This window comes from Apis mellifera, linkage group LG12 (assembly GCF_003254395.2).
Source record: "Apis mellifera strain DH4 linkage group LG12, Amel_HAv3.1, whole genome shotgun sequence".
NCBI classification, from domain to species: domain Eukaryota; kingdom Metazoa; phylum Arthropoda; class Insecta; order Hymenoptera; family Apidae; genus Apis; species Apis mellifera.
Genome location: NC_037649.1, coordinates 5,727,363 through 5,746,886, shown reverse-complemented (window position 1 = coordinate 5,746,886; position 19,524 = coordinate 5,727,363). Strand labels below are relative to the sequence as shown.

General features: G+C 38.0%; 2 protein-coding genes and 1 long non-coding RNA gene across 18 annotated transcripts in view; 2 read left to right on the top strand and 1 right to left on the bottom strand.

The window, feature by feature from the left end:
* Positions 1-19,524, top strand: part of LOC724292 (disks large 1 tumor suppressor protein) — a 457,694-nt gene that overhangs the window by 261,161 nt on the left and 177,009 nt on the right. The gene's annotated exons all lie outside the window — the stretch shown is intronic.
* Positions 1-19,524, bottom strand: part of LOC102655123 — a 46,949-nt gene that overhangs the window by 26,456 nt on the left and 969 nt on the right. The window lies entirely within an intron of this gene.
* On the top strand, positions 14,296-19,505 carry LOC113219161. Of its 2 annotated transcripts, none has more exons than XR_003305882.1 (2): positions 14,296-14,425; positions 19,047-19,141. XR_003305882.1 is itself a non-coding variant. In XM_026444428.1 (2 exons), exons 1-2 carry the CDS (start codon positions 14,406-14,408, stop codon positions 19,443-19,445), a joined length of 315 nt encoding a protein of 104 aa, XP_026300213.1. In that variant the 5' UTR covers positions 14,347-14,405; the 3' UTR covers positions 19,446-19,505. The 2 variants fall into 2 exon arrangements, 1 of the variants encoding a protein (XP_026300213.1); XM_026444428.1 differs by lacking the exon at positions 19,047-19,141 and adding an exon at positions 19,151-19,505 and having other exon boundaries at positions 14,347-14,425.

Below are 19,524 nucleotides of genomic sequence, written 5' to 3'. Positions count from 1 at the left end.
ATGATGATGTATCGGTGTATACGATCGAGTTATAAAAAAAAAGGGGGGGGAAATGTCAAATGTTGAGAGATGAAGTGATCAGTTGAAAACGGCAATTGCCATTTTCGATTTTTTGATCTCGTCGAAAATATCACCGGGGAATTTCTCTCCGTCTTTGCTTCCGCGTTGAATTAATAATTTATTTTAAAAAGTTGTAAATCACTGTTGAATACGGAAGCAGCGTAAGCACAAAAGTTTGCACTGTACTGTTAATAACATAGATTAATTGCACAACAGGATCTTGACGAAAATAAATGATTGTTGGTGTGAAATAACGCAAACGGAGAAATTTTCATTTTTGCTATTCATCATTCGATTCTGTTGTAATTATTAAAATAAAATATAATAAACATTCCGTGACTTGTAATGGCGAACAAAAGTTGTTCTTCAACTGTTACGGAAATTTCATCGAAAAAATTGTTTAATTTTTGCTTTTCACCGAATAAATAATAAACTTCTCTCTTATTACGTTGCGAAATAAATCTCTGAATGAAGAAACTTGGGTTTGAAATAGATTAATGAGAGACAAGATTCAACAGATTTGATATTCGGTTATCATTCGGCGATGTCTCGTTTCGATCGCAGATTACCGCCGTTTTCCCGTATATCTACTATTTTATTAGAGAAACTCTGGCAACGTTCCGGGATTTAATTGGCAAGCTTGCCACGCCACGTTTCAACTTGTAATCTAATCACGATTTCCTCGGTTCACGAATATATACCTTCGGCACAGGCCGCGTGGTGCTGGCTTCGTGGATATAAAGTCTGCGACATAGACACCACTGCGAACACAATGCGAATACCTTTTAAAGCTTCGGTTTCGCCTATACACGTCGTGGATAAACCAGGATTTGCCGGGTCTTCGAAGATATTTACTTTATCCGTTTATATGAACGACCGAACGACGTCTCGCGTGGAAATGTTTGATCAATGATACGAAAGATTCTTTTCTTCGGAAACTTTAATTGATGATTAAAATTTAGAATTATTTGAACATCTTATTCAATTTTATTTTATAACTGGACTGCGGTTTTTTATGCAAATATATCGCTTTTTTACACGTTTCGCATATTTTACACGAACGACAAATATAAATAGTTTTCATAATAAAAGATACATAAGAAATACGTATAAATTATTAAATAAATCAAGTAAAAAATTTAAATATTATCCAAATATATATATATATATATATATATATATAGAAAGATCTAATTTTTTTCAGATAACACAAATTTACGATAGAAAAATCTCGATAAAATTATTATTACATATCGTAATGCAAATTACTGTGTATGTAAAAAAATTACTGATGTAATCGTTAAAATATCGAAACCGTGTTCTATCTACGTAAAAATTCGCAGTCTATTTATAACAATATGATGCATAAAGAATATCATACAAAAAATTGTACATGAAATATTTGATAGTAGATCGATTCAAATATTTCATCTCGATATTTAATGAAAATTATCGAAAAAGAACGATTGTAATTCGAGAACCAGGTCAATGGAGAGGAAACGTAAAATTACCAATGAAAAAAAAGAAGTAATTATACAAAGTTCCATATTAATAACCATTGTAAAACGAGTTCTACATTTACCAGATTAAAATTCGCTTTCTGAAAACATTTCTAAACATCGTTCTACGTCATTCTACCCACTTACGGCAAAAGGTCGAAGCTATTCTCCCTTTTCGTGGTGCAGAAGAATCAATCGAGACTTCGTGAGGGTCTGCAGTCAGGTGGTTCGCGACACGCGTGATTCGTGCACGAAGAACCAGGAAACCGGTCTCTACTCTGTTCGATATCGTGATACGAATGCGTCCAAATCGGTGTTTCCCACCACTATTTTGTACTTTATGCCGCGACTTTCTGGCGTGACTCGTAGTAAGAAACTAACGTGAGTCATTCTTGCAAATCCCCTTCTCGTTATCCATCCCCACGTAACACTCACGCGAGAAACTTTTAGTCCTTTGCAAAAAAAAAAAATTGCCTTTCGTGTATGAGCTTTACCACTCGGAGAGATCATTGTGCTTCGATAAATATTCGTAGAATTTCTACTTTTTTCTCTCTCTTTTTTTTTGTACGTCGTTCCTTTATCGATTGATCGATATTTCACGAGAGAGAAATTTTTTAACGGAGCGCAGTTTATATTTGGATTCAAGTATAATTAGTCTTTCAACTTTTTCTAATTGCGTTACGTTCCATGTCGACGGGAAAAAATTATTCTTAAAAAGGTATTTAAATGGAATACCGATAATTGAATAATGATAAATTTGTGTATATAAAAAGATTTTACGTACAGAAGTATGATTAGTTAAAACTAATTTTCTCAGAAACTCGAATATAATTTATTTGCAAAGTAAAACAAATATCCGCATAAATTCCAATTCCGTGATATATTCATAAAATTTGATGATCTTGCAATAAATAATCCGCGATTTAATTCAGACAAAATTTAGAGAAACCGATGAAGTAGTTATTCACATCGTCTTCAACTATTGCAAGTAATAGCGAACAATATTTCCTTTCTAACACGCAAGATACTATTATTCCGTCTTATCCAGCTTGAAGACATTTATATGAAAATTAAAGCTTCCTTTCAAAACTTGCAGTCGTCTATTCTTTCACAGAGGATATTTGATACAGAAAAACGAAGCGAATTCAACGAGACAAATATCGGCTGTAAACTCTCGTATTTCATGCATCTTTCTGGAACAGAAGACACGTTTATACAAGTCTTCTAGATACACCTTCTTCCGTTCATTTCCTTGAAAGATCCGTACCCCGTTGAGCCCCAACTTTTCCTTTTCATTCGTCGAGAAAGGCTTCTTACTCTCCCCGCGAGCGAGGAATTTCTCGCTCGTTACACCCTTGTCTCCCGGTGCATTACCATAATGCACAACCGACGAAATGTTAAAACGTCGCGGTCGTTTGTTTGATTCCTTTTATCCGACCAACGCCAAGGGACTCTGTTGGCAAACGTCAACCGTTTTTACGCTCGTCAATCATCAAGCATTTCGCGCTCCCCGATTTTTTTTTTTTTTTCGTTCTGAATTTTTATTCCTAGATGAGATTTGACAAAAGTTCAAAGCTTCCGCTTTATTCAATATTCGTCGTATCCCAACGAATTCTTTTTTTAAATGTACACGTATCGTCTGCAAAAAAATTTTCGATTAGTATAAATTTTTCGACGCGTGCTGTTCTTGTAGAAAATTTATATGAATGAAGTTTGTGGCATTCGAAATCGATCGAATCGTCTCAGAGGATACGAATCTATCTTTATTTTCCAATAAAAGTCAATTTCGACAAATCAAGCACTCTTCGCATCACGTCAATCTTCAATAATCTCTCTAATATCTTCTCTATCTCTTTCATCCATTGTACGTGTTTACTTATCTATTTACATCGCTTTTCATTCTTCTTTTTTTTTTATCCTTTTCAATCCACGAATAAAGAGAAATCACAACGTCGAACAAGCATCGTTTCCCCCATTGATGTAATTATTATTCGATACTCTGTCTCTTCGATGAAAAAGAAAAAGAAGAAAGAAATTCGCTCGAAACGAGTGTGTATATATATATCCGATAGCAGATAGACAGACTCGACGAGTGCACGCGGTGCTCGACGAAGCTTCGCGAGGCGAATGAGATTTCCTCCATAGTTTGATAGCAGATAAAACGGCTCGATATTCGATCGAAAGTCTAAAAGCGAATCCAAGTGTGTTCAGTGTGTTGGAAACACGATCGAACCGCGAACGTGGCGATCCACCTTCTATGATAAACCGGTGGACAACAATTTTCCTATTTTATTCCAGGAGGGCTCTATTCTTGGCCGAAGAAATGGATCGAATGGAAAACGGCGGCCACCGCGCTGGAAAACCTGTTAAATACCGCGCGACACAATGGCCGCCATTGTTCCTGACCTCCCGTCCTCCTCCTCCCTCTGCACACCAGACTCGCTTTTAATTAAACCTCCCGCGCCACTTTTCTCTCTTCCTTTTTCTTCCTCTCTCCCTCTTTTTTTTTTTATTTACAGCTTTCAGAAAGTGGTCGCAGACGCTGCAACTCGCCCCTATCGATTCGCCGCCGACACGATCTTCTCTCCTCCTTGGCTCCCTGTGATCATCGATCCGGTGCGCTTTCTCGATTGGGAAAAACCGAGGGCGCATTGTTTCGCGAATTATCGATTCCCGAGCCATTCGTCCATTCGAGAAGAAAGAAGAAATTTTCCCCGTCGATCGTTGTTTACCACGTCGTGGCTCTTCGGGGTTATTATCGGTCCAGACAATCGGCCTCTTCGATACGATCGTTTAAGGCTAATCCGCGACGCGTAATTTCGAACAAGAGACTCGAACGGTGAATCGCGTTAACCGTGAGCGGGATCGATTCTCGACGGAATAATGGGATCGTATTCGATGAAAACGTAAGTTTGGTAAGTTGGCCTGATGGTAGAAACGAGGAATGGGTTGATTCGAAACACCGTTCCAACGAGATTACGAAAGAAAGGGTCATCCGTGACGTCAGTAGAGTTGGTAGAGAAACCTTGAGCCAAGGAATCGTTTTATAGACGGAAAACAGGGAAACTTGTATCGTAGTATACGCTTAATACCATTGTATCTTTCATTGAATTTTGAGTTTCTTCTAAAATTCTTACAACTTATTTAAAAATCGCTTCCCAATAATATCTTTGTAATATAAAAAATCTCTTCCTATAAAATTCTTTTCATTCGTCGAAACGGAAGAAAATCACAGGAATTCTTCGATAGATATTCCAATATCTCCAAGAATCCGTGTATCCGATCGATCACTTCAAACTAGCACTAGCACTTTCATTTCGAATAAATCCAACAAATACTTGTGTAAAAATCCGTTGCGTTTCTAAAATTTACGAAAATTAAAAGACTGTAGTCACGAGAGCTTTGTCCTCCACACCGATATTCTTGCACAACATTCGTATAATCCCTCGATAATCAGTCCATCGTGCAAACCTAACCCCCTCCAAATCCATCCATCCATCCAAGAAGAGATCCATCCATCCATCCGAGAACGAGGCGAGAATCACGGAATTTCGTGGGATTCGGGATGAGAAGGGTAGGGGAGGAGATGGTAGTGGTGGTGGTGGTATGGTCGCGCGACGCCAGGGTGAATGCAATTTTCACGAGGTGGCGGTGCAGTTCACCCCTGCTGCTATCGGTGTGACCGGCTACAGACGAGCGCGGAAGGAAGGGAGGAAAGAGCGCGGCGATAGAAAGGGGGAGAGAGAGAGAGAGGGAGGCGGGGGCGCGGGCGAGGGCGAAAGAGGACAGAGAGAGAAAGAGAGAGGGTAAGAGGAGGAGGTGGAGCGCGTACACGGAAACACACGTACGTACACGAGGAGCGGCGGCGCTCAGTAGTGTGCCAAGTGCGCCCAGTGACGTAGGTCAGTGCTCGCGACTACGCCGCTCCCGCGAGCTGGTGCCGATTAAAGCTCGCGTTCCCGGCCTCCGCTCGCGGCCGCGTCGAGGATGATCCTCATTCACGGCTCGAATGCAACGTATTCGTACCGCGGGTCCACGGTGGCTCGCCGCGTCTTAACCCGGTCGTGCCGGTCACCTTGACACGCGCGGACACCGCGAAGGTTAGGTCTGTCGAGTTTTCACCTGCAAGCCGCGGATACCGGAGGGATGTTGAGAGGTGAATCGAAGCGCGAGTAGAGAGAGGAAAGTCTGTGTTTTCTTCAGCGATTATTGTTCGTCGTACTGGCGATTGTTTGACGCGTTTGGTGACGCTATAATAATTTCGAGAGTGGATTGGTTCGTCGAGAGAATGGATGCGAAGAGAATCGGTAATGGACGTGGGAGGGGAGGCTGTTGGTGGTGATTCGTTTCGTTGGTCCGATTCGACTCGGTATTATCGGTCGCAGTACGTGTCGAGGAGGTTAGGGTTTGATGTAATCGAATGCAACAGTCGATACATGGTGGTCTTTGTACTTGGGAGCGTGACGCATCTCTCGTGTGCGCTCGAAAGCTGTAACTGTGCCAAGTACAGTGTGCAATGACGCAGGTCGTTGCTCGTGCAAGGATTATCGCGAGCGTTTATTAACTTTCCTATCGTTCCCGTTCGTTCCGAGTGATAACGAGGCCTTTTCCTTTTTTTTTTTTTATTCGTTTTTGTTAACACATCGAGTAAATAACACGTCGAACGGTTGTTGAGAAATATGGAAAGCGGAGCACCGGTGATCTCGTTTGTGATGTCGTTTGTGATACGCGGATAGGGAAACACGATTGATTTGGAAAAATACGATGCGGTTCGAAGATATGACTCGTGGAGTGGCGCACCGAAATGAATCGAGCGCAGTGACATAGGTCAGTGTTCGCGGCGACCGTGCGTCCCCGCGTTCTTTTTTTTTTTTCTTCTCCATTTCGAACGCACTCATCTCTTTGAAAATTTTTCGAAACTTTTCTGTGATCGTTCCGCCTCTATTAAAATTATGCTCGAGATACTCGAAAGTTGTAGATGTTCAAACTTTTTTATTTTTTGAAGAAAATTTGCGTTTGTGTTTCTGTTACACAAATGATCGTAATCAAACTTTTTTTAATTGACCAAGATAGACACGAATATTGAAAAGAGGACTTATGTCGAAGGAAATCATGATTCGTTGAAATTATTATAAATGTTATTCTCTTTTGCAATCGTTGTTTAGAAGATTGTTGCACCTCACGCTTCCCTTATCAAGTTTGATCAATTCATATTTTCTCGTTCTTCAAGTTTTAACGATATGCGAAACGTTTTAAGAACGTATTTATCGATATCTATCCGCACAACTTTTCGTGGCTGCAGCTGTTCTACGGAAATTCAAGCGCAACGTGACGTTATTCCAACAATCCAACTCTTCTCTGTGTACACGAGGCGCGCGGTTTACGCTTGTAATCCGCCTTTCCCTCGTGCATCGAGTCTGCGACCCTGGTGCGTAAACGGTTTACGTTCCACGACCATGTTTATTAAAACGAGAACGATTTCTTACGTAGGCCGACATTAATCTTGCGGAATGTAAACGATCTTTGGAGAAATATTTGCAAACAATTTGCAGTACGATAAAATTCCATTCTGATACACTCGTGATTCATTATTTCACGATATTTCAAATCTAATCAAATATCAAATTATTCGTACAAATAACAAATCGATGCTACAATTTTTAAATATTCGCTGCATTCGTCGTATAAGCAATCGTTTCGAATCTAATATATCGTTCAAGTTGTTGAAAATAATTATAGATGAAATTCAGTTTTTATTAAATTTATAAGATTGAAAGTGATTCGTTTTGCTCCTGCTAATTTCGAGCAAAGTTTAAACGTATCAACGTTGTTAATTTTCCTTCGACACTACGACAATACATTGATATGCAATCGTCCCTTTTACGTGGCCAGCACACGCGGCACATTACGTGCATCGCGTGCAATGCAATTTTTATGTCCGCTTAAGAAGCAGTTATCTTGACGTTCGCCATCTAATGTTGACTTTTATTTGATACGAGTCAAAGAAAACGTTCGATTGCATAATTCATGCATTTTGTATCGATTCCTCGACGGAATATAAACAGTAAAAGTTATTTCCTTAACCGATCGACTCGATCCACCATTTGCAACTGATCGATCTTAAATTCTTTGGACCCATTTCGATTACTGAACAGTAATCTAGAATTCCATTTAATAGAAGGGAAATTCTACAATGCAATCGAGTTCCGTCGATTAAATTAGTTTCTCTTGAACGTGAATTATTAATGCCTTTCGTATGGTAATTGATAATGATACTTGTGTAGGAAAACTCTCTCGATCGTATCATTCTATCGTTATCTTCCTCTGTGTATAAAAAAAATATTAATTCTCGAATTGCACCAACTCTTCGAACTTCTAAATTTTCTTCATTTTTTCCATTCTTTTTCAATCTTACATCATAAATTCATTTTAAAATAAGCGTGTAAAATCATATTTAGAGACTTGAAACGAGCAAATTAAGGATTCTTGGTTCGAGGTAATAACTCTCTTTAATCCGTTCCAAATCTAATTTAAATTTCTTCCTTCCGATTCTATCCATGTTCCCCTAAAAGCACACGAAGAGATACGTAATCTCGTAAAATCTTTTCTCACGGAAAATCATGTTCCATCTCACGCGAGGAGGATAAACGTATCTTTCAACTCTCTTTCTTCAATTTCGATCCGATCCACTGCGCTCTTTTCTTCGTTTCTTCGACAATCTCGTTGTTTCCACGCGCGCGCGAGGAACTGGCGCGAAAATTATGCCGATCGCGTTCTAACAATATGACGACAGCTTCGAATTCGGCCGGGCCGGCGAAGCTTGTCGTTCCTGCAGATATCGATCGCGTTCCACGGCTTGTCAAGCTAAGCTGCGAGTCTCAGATTTCTAGGCGAACGTGCGAATTTATCGACAGCTAGGAATATGCGCGATCCTCGCATACATCTCGTCTCGAATAATAATGATCCTGATCCGTTGGGCTCGAACGATCATAAATCTATTTCGGCAACCGATGACATGAGAGAGGGGCATGATCTCGAATAATCGGGAATATAATCGGGGGGAGGAAAGGGGAAATTCTTTCTAGATTTGAAAAAAGTCTGTTTTCCGGTTTTTAAACAATCGAATTGAAAACGAGGTGGGACGAGGTCTATTTAGAGATCCAAATGGGTGATGATCTATTTTCGACGATCTCTTTTTTTGTACCCTCGATAAGGAAATAGAAGTGGAGCAGTGGGACGCGTCTTTTCGAATTTGTTCGCCGTATTTTTTTTATTTTTGTATTTTTCGTAGATGGGATTTATGGACGTAAGATTTTTTTTTACCGAGTATAATAATAGGAAGTTATTTATCAAAATGATAATTTATCTTTCCTCGAAATTCAATATTTTTTTTTTAATAAAATATTGCGAAATATTTAAAATAGATGATATACTCGACAATAATCGATAGATTGCGAGAAACACCATTAAGGGAATTATATGAATAGGTGTAAAACGCTTTTGAGTATTCAGAAATTGTACTTTGTACACCATATCGTGTGTGCACGTTTATTATATTAACAAAGCAATAGGATAATGTGATTTGCGACGCGAAGTATTTAAGGGTCACATTTGGTCGCTCTAATTTCGTTGGATCTATACACGAAGGGAAGCGAAAGAAATAAAACAGAGGAAAAATAGTAATGGAAACAAAAGTTACCAAGAAAGTTAAAAGAATCGAGGAAAAGAAAATACCTAGGTTGATTTGAGTTGAGAAAATCTATAATTGTTCGACTGTGATTACTTTTCACATAAAAACATTCGTAAACTTTGTTTTTATTTATCTGCAAGTTAATTCGATACCTTTTCAAAATAAAGTTATCCTTTATTTAAGAACAAAAAGTCAATTTTATTCTTTGAAATGTATTTTTATTCCATCTCTCAATTCTCAAACTCTTCAAATATAATTTATAAATTATAAATTAAAAATAATTTCGAAAGAATATTTCAAATATTTTTCAATAATCAATCTCTCTCTCTCTCTATTTATCTATCTATCTCTCATTTCTCGAACAACAATCGATTAAATTGGATTTACTTAACGTAACAGAATTAATGTCTCTTTTTCTAACAAAGCGGCTTAAATAAAAATGAATTTTTCACTAGAAAAAAAAACCGATCGAATTTCCCGTTCATTAACCAAAAAACAATTAACCCAATTCCGTCGGCTCGATGCTACTCATTGCCCCGATTGTTAATTGACAACGTTCACCAATTAACGCGGCGTTAATTCGGTGAAACGCGTGCACTCTTTCGAGCGTATAGGCACATAGGATTGATGCGCGATTTACGATGCGCTGGATCCTCCGATCCAGTCCCCGTCGTGCATCCAGCTAGAATCACGATAATGAACGATAACAGGTTCAATTCAAGTAGCCTTTCAGTTTTAATAGGCGGCCTCTTTATCGTTAAGCCGTTCATTCGCGCAGTGCTCGCTCGAGAGTTGCAGTTGGTCGCTCGATGATCGCCAATAACGAATGAGCTCGCATCGTGGAATTAACGTGACATAATAATTAAACGTAACGCGGCACGAAATGACAGGATGCGTTCACTTCCTCTTCCCGTCGAACGGGACACAAAGCTTTGCCCGTTAATCATTTTATCTCCTCGTTAATAACCTCGTTCATGATTGTACCTACGGATTATATTATCCAATCTGTTTCATCACAAAGAATTGAACAACATTTTATCGTTGCGACAAATTAAATATAACAATTTTTCCTGTGTTAAGAAGGAAAGTTTTCAATGGTAATTTCTCTTCGAGCCAGAAATGAAAATTCAAAATAATTTAAAATATATCTCGTTCTCTTGTACGTTCTTTCGAAAAATTACTTCAATCATTCAAACAAGTAATGATGAACTCGTTCTACAAATCGATTTCCGCATTATTTTTATTCTCATAACGTATTTCAATGAGCTTTTGAAACAATGCGCAGTCGAAAGGCTCGAGTGACAAGCATCGATCTCAGATTTAATTAATGGGCAACACCCTATGAATATTCAACTTGTTTCAAATTAATAGCACGATCGAACACGAGCACGAACAAGAACATCATTTGGCGGAGATCATCGTGTCTCTGCGAGCGATCAGATGTTCTCAGAACGCTTTGGGCTCTCTGCCCCTGGCAGGAAAATTCCACTCTTCTTCGATGTATCCACGACAACTGGAACCGTTTCAACTTTTTTTTATCGAACAATCTTTCAAGTTTGAACGGCCACGGGCTAGTATTAAAATCGAAGTTGTTTCTTTACCCTCGAAGAAACACTTGCTCGTTCTTGCTACCAGGATCGACTGTCACTCTGCGTTGTCTATTTCAAGCGGATCGCGATTAAAATTCTTCGAAATTTCGAGATACGAAAGAAAGTTTGAAAAGTTTCGAATTATTATACATGGCATATCTCAAACTCAGGGAGGAACAGCCGAGATATTTCCGATTAAACGCAGCAAGTGAAATTTTTCAATCTTTGTTTGCGTGTTCTTTGAGGTTCAAAGGAAAAGTTGAAAATTATATTCCAATCTTTTGCGAAACTTTCGCGACATCGTGCCTCGGATTGGAATAAATTCCAGCAACAGTCGCCGGTCTTCACAGGTGAAATAATTAATATTTTCGTTGTCGTGGTTGAAAAGTTTAATGATGAAACGTTGAAACTTGGAAGAGTCAACTACGATTGAATTGAAAATTTGTTTTTAAATGAGTTTATCCAATTAATTCAAACCGTTTTCTTGTTTTAAACCTGTAAACTTTTAACCTGATGGTACACGATTCCTCTTTAAGAAGAGTTCCATGTTTCAATCAGCTTTTAAGATTACTTCTTTTTCCCTCTGCTTCTTCGATATAATTATAAAAATTATCTGAACACGATCCGATAAAAATCTTCAAGAAAATATTTCTCTCGTTACTAAAATATTATCGACGATATTAAAACCAGTTTCTTTAATCTTCAGAATTTATCATATTATCTTGTTACTTCAAAATTCTTGAATCACGAATCATATCTTGAATAAATGTATCTTTCGTCCAGAATTTTATCCATTTCAAGAATGAAAGAATAACAGCAAATAGTGTCGTTTACAGGAAAATGTCAATTTTCACGATTTTCGCGACGAACGTTCACGATTCTTATTTCTTCATAGTGATTAAAACGATCGATTGGTTGGACTCGAGGCAGCAATTTCAGAAAGAGCCGTCGATTACTTTCCACTCTGAAAACTATAAACAGAAAGGAGTGTCTTTTTTCGTAATCAGCACGACCAATTCGTGTCTATTTCTTCAGAAACGGGCCGACACATTCTTCCCGGAACTTTTTAGAAGCCGAAGATTGAAGTCTGCTTTCGACTCCTTTGATCTTTCTTCTTGGCAGCCGCAATGCGAAACGTTTGATGTAATAACTCGATGACAACGACGTTCCAACCTTCATCCTTTGATTTCGAGAATTATGACAAGTACTTTATATTCGACTTCTTTCAATGTCCGCTATTTTTGTTAAATTATGCACAAATTTTCGTCACGATTTTTATAATCTTATACTTAAAAATCATTTATTCTATATTATTAATTCACAATCTACTTACAAATCTTTCCCCAGAAATCTTCTCAATTTGAGATTAACTCAAGCTTAATTTCCGAATAACTTTTCAACTCTTCAACTTTCCTAAAGAATTATCGAATCCACGCGAGAATATTTTCCCCGCCAATTAATAAAAATATAGAAGGGTTAATCAACTCTCATCCTCTCCAATTTAACCTGTTGAATTCTCCTCGAACATCCAAACGCATTTCATCTCGATGTAAAAAAAAAAAGATGAACAAGAGAGAGGCACAGATCGATCGAACCCATCCCCTCGACGAACGAATCGTTCGCAAATCGGCCATAATTCGCAACTATCTCCCCACGAGGCAACAAGAGCCAATTGACCCCCTTAGTACGTAAGTTAGCGCCGCTTATGGCCCTCGCCGCTAATTAAAAGGGCGGCGGCAGCACGTCGACTGACGACGGCGCACAGCTTAATGGAAATTAGTCCTGCCTCGCGATTTCCAGCGCGTCTCGTGGTCTCGTTAGTTCGTTCGAGCGTGGCGCAGGTCTTCAACCGTTTCCTCCCGCAATCGTGGAACAATTCCGATTCCGCCCCGCGTACTCGAACGCGTTCTCGAGTGCTATGCTTCTCCTATTGTATCCCGCGATCCAACTAATTATACATACAGACGTCCGTCGCGCCCACTTCCTTCCGCGCGAGCGACGCTTATGGAAATTACTGGACGAGCATTGGATTTCACAATGAGAGGAACACCTCTCGACGTAACGTGGCGATAAATGTCGTCGAGTTAAATGCGACGAGATGACACGTCCCTTTCTGGATTCGGATGGCGAATGATTTTATTTTGGAGAAAATTATTGTTATGGTTATCGTTCTCCAGTTTCATTCTCATTTCCTTCATCTTTTTAGAAAAATTAGAATCGTCTTCTGTGCGATTGTTTTTTTGAAAACTCGTCCACCTCGAACGATTCGAAATAAGATGGGTGATTTTAGAGGATGAGGAAGAATTCTTCTCTTCTCTGTATTTTTAAATTGTATTACTAAATTTCGAATGTAAATAAGTTTGGAACATGAACGTGGCATTTTGTCTTCGAGTAATTAATAACAAAATCAAGAACGTGTTAATTGAATCGTAAATCAAATTATTTTTCCCTCGTTGAAAGCAAATTTCATTTTCAAAACGAAACAGACAACTTCTTCTTTCGACAAATGCAAAGTGGTCTTAGCGAAATCCTCCCCTTAAGTATTGATTTTTTAACTTAGGTTCCGGCGATAACCGAGGAAACCGTACTACTTCCGGTTTATATCCCAACTGCTCGTGGTAACTACTGTTCCAACAGCGAGGAATCGCGGTCTCGATCGATTCGTGAATTTCTGTGTTACCGACTTGGACAAACGATACTTTCGTACCCGAAGAGATGTCGTTCCATTGCTCGTTCCTCGAGTTCTTTTCCATGATCAGAAAGTAATTTAATTTAAAAATTTTTATTTTCGTTTAATAATTTCCACTATTTGTTATAATATGCAAAAGAACATTAAAATACACCCGTAAAAAAAATTGATAGAATAGACACTTTCTAAAGTATCGTTTCGATATTAAGCTCCGTTTTATTAATAGCAACAGAGGGCTCGTTAGATTAATTTATTAACCGTCCAAATATAGATCGTGAGAGAAGGACGCATCAAGATAATTAATTTACGCGATCATCCTTGTAGAATCCATGGGAAAAAACGAAAAAGATATCCTAATATAAAAGTCTTGCGAGGTGACTATACGAAAAATATCGAGGATAAGGACGATAAGACAATAAAAATAATCACTGCCCTGTACAATAAGCTTTATACCGCGCACCAAGCAAGCTTCGCATCGACCATCGTTCTTCTAGTAGTCCGACAAAATTCGTCCAAATCGATCGAAACGTGTATAGACACAAGCTTGTGTTTTGTCGAGGCTCTATTTATGCTTTAGACTTTAGACAATGATGTAAGGAACGTGACTCGATGAAGAGTAACAGTGAATAAATCGCTTCGACAAGGGAAACAAAACAAAAGTGACAAAAAAGAAAAAAAAAGAGAAAGAAAAAAAAGGAAAAAATAGTGAAAAAAGAAAAACCGTAAAGAATCGCGAATATATTCGTCGAATATGCCCCCGACGACACCGACTGATTCAGCCATGTGCTCGCTCTGTCCGCGCTCCAAGAAGGCTCATCACCCGAAGAAGCTCGTACGATTCGATTCCATCGTCGATACGTTCTCCATTTCCGATTCAAATGCTATCACCAATCAGAGGGTAAGAGGACTAATTTCGATATCACAATATCCATTTCAAAATTCAATATTTTCTTCTTGTCCTCGCTCTGATCATCCTCTTCTTAAATTTCTTTTTTTTTTATTTTATGCATTTAAATATTCTTTAAAATTGTTTTAAATTAAGTAAATGCTTTAATCTTTCTTATAACTTATTATGTCTTTTTTTGCGATTATTATAAATTTAGATAATCAATAGCGGAATAAAGAATAATTGTACGTTTAAAGCGAACATATCTGTGTGCGAATTCAATGAATTTAGGTCACGATAGGCACATTTAATGTAGCGTCCATTTGCAGTCGCAAAATCCTTCAACATTTACATGTCATTACGTGATCAGCTTTTAAACACGAATCTCTCTCTTTCAGCGTACATTATTTATTCGAATCCTTCAAAGCAAGAACCATTAGTAGGGTACTTAATTACCAATTCTCATTACATTATCGACACGTTACATTATTCAAAAGCTCATCGTCACGGCTCAATTTTGCCCGTGGAATTTTTAAATTCCATTATTATCCCATAAAATCATTCCATCGATATGTGAAAATATAACGCGTATTCAAAATAAAGCTCGCAAAAAAAAAAAAGAAAGAAAGAAAATAAATAAATAATATCCAACAATATCTCGAATTGCACAATCAATAGTTTATCCAACTTTCGTGGAAGTGGAAAATTAACCCGTTAAAAAATTCAAACCTTCCTTCCTTCCAATTTCCCCCGTGCAAATTTATACAGAGAAAACGAGTCGTTTCCAACCCATTCTACGTGTTCCACGTGTTCCTCGATCCTCCTTTTGACCCGATTGAAACTCAGGTGATTCACCACCCGAGCGAGGCTAAATCATCCGTGTAACCGCGTGAAAAATTCAGAATGGCCGCGGGAGACGTTCGCCGCGCACAAAGTCCCGAGAAACGCAAGAAGTGTCTTATCGCAATGCCTTCGAGGCCGATGGAGCGCTGCGAGAAAAGGGTTGGCGGCCATAACCCGCCATATCTTTACGGCTTTTCGATCGACGGTGACGCGAATGCGGGGCCACGCGTTATGCACGCTTGGAAAATAAATGGCGGTTACGGAATCGGGCGTTCGCTTAGCGGCCCCCTGCTAAACTTCCTGTCGATCGACGAATCAGAGGAATAGAAAGAAAGGGGAGGGGGGGGGGAAATTGTTGCCTCGATTATTGGAAACGCGTTCGATCTCATCGAACCTCTTCGAACTCTTTTAAATGGAACTTTATTTATCTATTGAGAATTTTAGCTAGTTAAACCTGATCGAATTCATTCACTTGATGAATGCAGGTAAACGAAGATAATGAAAAATTAGGGCTAGCAGAGAAAAATTTTGTTGAGAAGAATAGGAAGAATGTTTGCAAGAAGAACACCGAGCTGTTCTTGCTCTTCTTGTAAATAGAATTCTATCTAGAGGTAGATTTTCATGAAATATAACATTAAGGATAATTAATTCGTTCTATTATGATTCTGAAGGTAGAATAACGGTCTATTTGTTAAATTAACGAACTACGTCGTTAATTTCATCAAGAATTCGATCTACCGAGGCACCGAATTATCCGAATTATTGGAATATTTAAGTAAAATAAATCCATTACGTTATCGTCCAAACATACTGCAAGGAAAATATAATATTATGAGAAATTAGAGATAATACGTACAACGATAAAATAATGAAATTGCAATTAAGAAGCAAATGAGTTTATAATAGGTTAATTAAGAAGCTAAAATGAACAAGTACTTATAAATAACCTAAACGAAGGAAATATTAACTTCGACGATTAACATTAATGATCCAAATTAATTGAAACAAATATAATTAAATATATACGTACTTCAAAAATCACAGTAGATTTCTTTATAGAAAAATAATCTCGATGATTTCTATTATCCAAACGTGAAGATTACATTCTTTATATATACGCTCGCCGTAAAATGCCACTCGCCACGTGTAACGAATAATCCCTATCCCATATATCCGAACATTTCCAAACAAGCTGAAAACCTCTTGATCCTTTCGACAATCCTTCCTCCCGAACCCTATGTTGGAATCGACGAAACGGATAAAACGTAGGCGTGGTTCCGGAAACCAACGTCGTCGTCAGAGAAACAGCAGGTGGCCGATAATGTTCCTCGGGGAAAGCTAAACCATTCGACCCGCCATTCTTTTATGATAATACGCCAACTGATATCCGAAATGTAAATCAATTCGATTTTCTCGATCCCATACCGTCTATATTTCCTCCATTTTCCTCGGTCGTTCTCATCGTCGCGTTTATCGAAACACGCTTCGTCCTAATTTTCTTAATCCAAGATTCAAGATCTCAATCGAGAGATTTTTTTCGAATAATGTGTTATTTATTCGACTCTTATTCTCCTCACAAGTAAATTCTAATATATCTGTACACTAGCTAGCAAATATTTTGAAGTTATCCGGATTTTTCCAAGATTTCTTTGCGTATCTTTTTTAAATAACTGAAAAACATCCGGAAACTCGATGCTTGTCGCGGTAGATTCTATTCTTTCAGACTCTGAGAAGCTGCTTACCACATCGGCGCCGCCTGTAATCCGCGTGACATCGAAGCTTGAATATTCCACGAAGATAGAGCGGGACGAAACCGAAAATGGAACACGGTTGCGTCTGTTCGAGCGATAAAGAGATTCCGTGCAAGTTGTCGATGTTGGAAGTTTGTAATTTGATTAAAGTTACTCTTCGATTCTGTGTAGTTCTGAACAAGTATTCGTGGATTCGTTGTTAAGAATAACAAATTTTCGAGTGCTGAGAATTTAGTTAAACGCGGTAAATAAATATCGATTGATCTGCAATTTCCTCGTTTGATCTATTCTACTCTCTTGTTATCGAGACGATTTCGTTGAACGAAGAAGAACACGAAATGTAATTTACAATAGTGAATTTCTGCTTTTAAGGAAACGATTTAAAGTAACCACATTGTACGATACGAAATCATTTGGAGTTTATCTTGCGAAAATAAATTTTTCGCTATTGAGAAGATCGAATTTCTATTGATTTATCCTTGAATCCAGATTAAATGGATCGTCACGATTAACACGTGACACTAAGAATTTCAATTTCGGCGAGGAATGTCTTGTTGCAAAGACGTTACGCAAAAGAGAAAGTTTTCCACGCACGGTTCATCGTGATAGGATGGAAAATCTTCGTTACGATTACCTGCAACAAATTAATCATCATGTTAGATTACAACTAGCAAATATTTCTCTGTAACCTACCTCCTCTTCTACAATCTTCGAGTTTACGCTTAATTTAAACTCCTTGTAAAAACCTTGCAAGGAAATAAGAAAAAAACCAAACAAGTCCAATCACCTTGACTCCCTTCAATAAGCTCCTCCTTATCGCGAGAAACTCTCGACGCTGGGAGGAGAAGATGAAAGAGATCGCGGCGGAAAAATTGAGCGAATCCACGCAAGAAAGGAAAGCAGGTGTGATCCTCTTGACACGGGATCGGGCTAACACTTGGAGTGGTTCGAGAAACTCTCGAATAACAAAGACACGAGGGCGAGGAGGGTGTGCTACCACCTTCGATCTCTGCCACATTCCTCAATTATTTCCCACCATCCTTTCTAAACTGATTTATTCCTCTGCATTGTTCCATCGAAATAGCTCGATGGATTTCACGATCTCTCTCTCTCTCTCTCTAACAATCGAAAGAAATCGGTTTCGTCGATCGAGCAGTGATTTATAAACGGCTAAGGATAATCAGACCAAGGTTAAATTACTCTACGGCCTGCGATATTCCTTTTAATATCAAAATTCCAGCTCGGCTCGATGATAATAACGATGAAAATGACGGGACGGGAAATAAATTCAAATCCCGGCCCAATTTATCGACTCTCCCCATTTTGCATTCTCCCATTTGCGTTAATGTAACAGCTTGTACAATATTCAGGAGATTAATTTTGATTAAATGATATCGCCCTGTTCACGTTAAATATATCGTGAAAAGTATCGCCGAAGCGTACGTATTTTTTTAACGAAGCATCAAATTGTAGAGTCGATGAGAAGAATAATTCAATTTTTTCACGATTGAAAATTGGGTATACTCATTCTGAAATATAATTAAAAATCAGATGTTTAATAATCACACAATAGGTACGAAGATATCTAATAATCAAATACAATGCAAATACCTTTAATAGTTGCTTATATATAAATGAAGAAAAGAATAATGAAAATTGAATCTTTTGATCTTGATTGATGATCGAATATTTCAATTGTTAAAATAGAAAATTGCATTATATTATATCTTCGCATTGTACTAATTGTCACGATGGTTGAAGAAAGTAGGAAATTGCGAAATGCTTCCTGTCTGCTTGGTTTTTCAATTCTAACTACTAAAGCCTGCTAGAGGGACAAATGAAATCCTTTCACAAACGTTTCTCGTACATTCTGACCCACTTTTTTCCTCCAATTTCTTCTAATATATCCATCTTTTATATCCATCCCAAGATTAAATGGAGGAATCGAAACTTGTCCAATTTCTATAAAATATAAAATTTCAATTTACATTTGTATTTTAATTTATTCATTAATTGTCCCTTATTTCTTTCTGTTGCAGGTAAGTCTAATATTTCCGGTTAGAAACCATGTTCACGTAAGTAGCGAGATTATTTCCTTAAAAACGTATTGTTTCATAGTTCCACGCAATCCTTTTTTTTAAAGAATCTTCAGCGCAACGAAAGCCCTTTGTTATAATCTCTTAACCTTTCGAGAAAAGAATGAAAAAAAAAAAAGGAAAAAAGAAAAGAGGAAATCTCAGGCCGTGGATCAAAGGGACAATCCGTGGACAAAGCGCTTATTAGAATTAGTTGAAAAATACGTGTGCTACGAGCACGAAATCCATTTCCTATGGCATAAAGAGAATGAGAATGGTGTACAAGAATGGTATCCATTTCAAAAACTGCCTATCTTTTTGCCAGAAATTGAATTAATTTATACGTTGTTAGAAGAAAATTAATTACATTCTTTTGTATATGTTCAATGTCGTTTTTTCAATAAAGTTACGTTATTAAAATAATTTTTCGAAAAGTTTTTGA

What these genes read in the sequence shown, in the direction of transcription:
- LOC113219161 (XM_026444428.1), top strand. Translation starts at nt 14,406, where the DNA reads ATGCTATCACCAATCAGAGG. An exon ending in ATGCTATCACCAATCAGAGG is followed by an intron (nt 14,426 to 19,150) that starts GTAAGAGGACTA and finishes TTTTTTTTAAAG; the next exon opens with AATCTTCAGCGCAACGAAAG.